The sequence below is a fragment of the Rhagoletis zephyria genome, unplaced genomic scaffold, assembly GCF_001687245.7.
Source record: "Rhagoletis zephyria isolate East Lansing unplaced genomic scaffold, Rhagoletis_zephyria_1.1 Rzeph_scaffold_49532, whole genome shotgun sequence".
NCBI classification, from domain to species: Eukaryota; Metazoa; Arthropoda; class Insecta; order Diptera; family Tephritidae; genus Rhagoletis; species Rhagoletis zephyria.
Genome location: NW_016206586.1, coordinates 1 through 2112, shown reverse-complemented (window position 1 = coordinate 2112; position 2112 = coordinate 1). Strand labels below are relative to the sequence as shown.

Sequence of the window (2112 nt, the reverse complement as noted above, 5' to 3'; positions counted from 1 at the left end):
ATTGCTCTTGGGTTCTTGATTTAAAATGCAAACTAAGATGGTGCAGGACACAATGGACTCCTATCAAGGATATACTGAGATTCGTGTAGAGAAGCGAGAGAAAATTTTATTGATAACCTTTGACAATCCAAAAAAGCGCAACAGCATCAACAGAAATGGATACAAAGAACTTGGCAGAGTGCTGCGGGAAGTGGCCGACGACAATGAAGTGACCATAGTGGTTTTCACTGGGAATGGAGATTACTTTACATCGGGAAACGACTTAACTCAATCAGCAAATTCTTCCTCGGACATTGAGCTGTACATCAAAGAATCAAATAATATATTTAAAGGAATGATAAGGGCTTTAATTGACTGTCCTAAACCAACATTATCGTTGGTAAATGGACCATGCATTGGCGTTGGAGCAACGCTAACAGCATTATGCGACATAGCGTGGTGTTCATCAACGGTAAGCAAATTTTTCGCCACCTATTGACTGAGGAAAAAATTGTATTTTAAACTTTTTAGGCTTATTTCCTAACGCCGTTTACTAAATTGGGGATTGTACCGGAAGGATGTTCTTCGTATTTGTTCGCATTAATACTTGGACGGTCAAAAGCGAGCGAGATGCTGTTGATGTCAGAAAAACTGACTGCTGAGGAAGCTTACCATTATAATTTCGTATCAAAAGTTTTCGATTTGACTGAATTGGATACGGTTGTTTGGCCAAAGATTATTGAATTCTCAGAATTGCCTCCGGATTCATTAAGAGTTTCTAAATCGCTTATGCGGTTAAATGAACGAGATGTCTTGTATCGTACATTGGATGCAGAAAATGAAGAACTTTACAAACGATTTTTCTCTGAAGAGTTTGCCAACGCTGTGATAGCTTTTGCAACGCGGAAAAAGAGATCCAAATTGTGAAATGTGGCAATGATCCAAACATCTTAAAATTGCACAAATCTGTGTACAAAAGTTGCGCCTTTGAAAATTTGTAACCTAATCATATTTAATTTAAAAATTTCAGTTGCCGTGTCTCACAGCCTTAAAATATTGTAGAATGGAAATATTTAGCTGTAAATGTATGCGCAATTTGAATTTCAACCGTGAGCGTCCAGGCTAAATAAAACAAAAATATTTAATGTATTTAATATTGGAATAAAAGTTTTAATGTAAGGTTAAAATAATATTAGCTTTTAAATAAATGTGCCTCATTTTTCATTCTCATTTTTTATAAATTTCATCTTAAATCCGTCGAAATACGGATGCTCAAGAATGTCTTTAGCTGAAATGCGATGAACCGGATCATAGATAAGCATTTTTTGAATCAAATCTACACCTCGATCGTTCAAATTTTTCAACTGGTTCGTTAGCTGATTTGTCGACCAACAAGGAAAAGTATTTTTATAGTCTGGTAAAGATGTCACCCCAGGCCAAGTTTCTTCAGTTGGAGTTTTCAAAATTCTGAATATTCGGAAAAGCTGGTCAATTTCCGAATCACCTTGGAAAAGCGGTTTTCTTGTAGCCATTTCAGCAAATATGCAGCCAATGGACCATATATCAACTGGGCAAGAGTATCGCTGAGAACCCAGCAAAACTTCTGGTGCCCTGTACCAAAGAGTAACAATTTCATGAGTGTATATGCGAACTGGAATGCCGAAAGATCGACCAAGTCCAAAGTCCGCCACTTTTATGACGCCCTTTTTATCTATAAGTAAATTCTGGGGTTTCAAATCGCGATGAAGGACTCTGCGACGGTGGCAAAATAGAATTGCATTTGTTATTTGGTATAAATAACTTCGCACCAATTCAGTTTCCATTGACTTCTCTGGTGGCAACGAATCCATATATTTCTTCAAATCCATGGACAGGAACTCGAAGATCAAGTACAATCTATTTTCTTCCATTAGAACGTCCTCCAAGCAAACAATGTTCGGATGTTTAAGCTCTTTTAACAGCGATATTTCTCTTATAGCCGTGGATGGTATACCTTCATCGTCAGACTCCAGGCGGATCTTTTTCATGGCTACTATTTGCCCTGTGACACGATTGCGACCCTTGTACACCACGCCATATGTACCCTCGCCAATTTTTTCTATTTTCTGAAAGTCTTCCATATTTTGCGTTTCA

The 2112-nt window shown here is 37.6% G+C and overlaps 2 protein-coding genes across 2 annotated transcripts; one reads left to right on the top strand and one right to left on the bottom strand.

Annotated features, from left to right (window-relative positions):
• The first annotated feature begins 6 nt into the window (after positions 1-6).
• Positions 7-913, top strand: Dci (Dodecenoyl-CoA delta-isomerase). Its single transcript, XM_017606878.1, has 2 exons — positions 7-451; positions 511-913. The coding sequence occupies exons 1-2, from the start codon at positions 26-28 to the stop codon at positions 904-906; spliced, it is 822 nt and encodes a 273-aa protein (XP_017462367.1). The 5' UTR covers positions 7-25; the 3' UTR covers positions 907-913.
• Positions 914-1119: 206 nt separating this feature from the next.
• Cdk1 (Cyclin-dependent kinase 1) lies at positions 1120-2106 on the bottom strand. The gene has a single exon (XM_017606877.1). It carries the CDS (start codon positions 2097-2099, stop codon positions 1194-1196), a length of 906 nt encoding a protein of 301 aa, XP_017462366.1. The 5' UTR covers positions 2100-2106; the 3' UTR covers positions 1120-1193.
• Between the last annotated feature and the right edge of the window lie 6 nt (positions 2107-2112).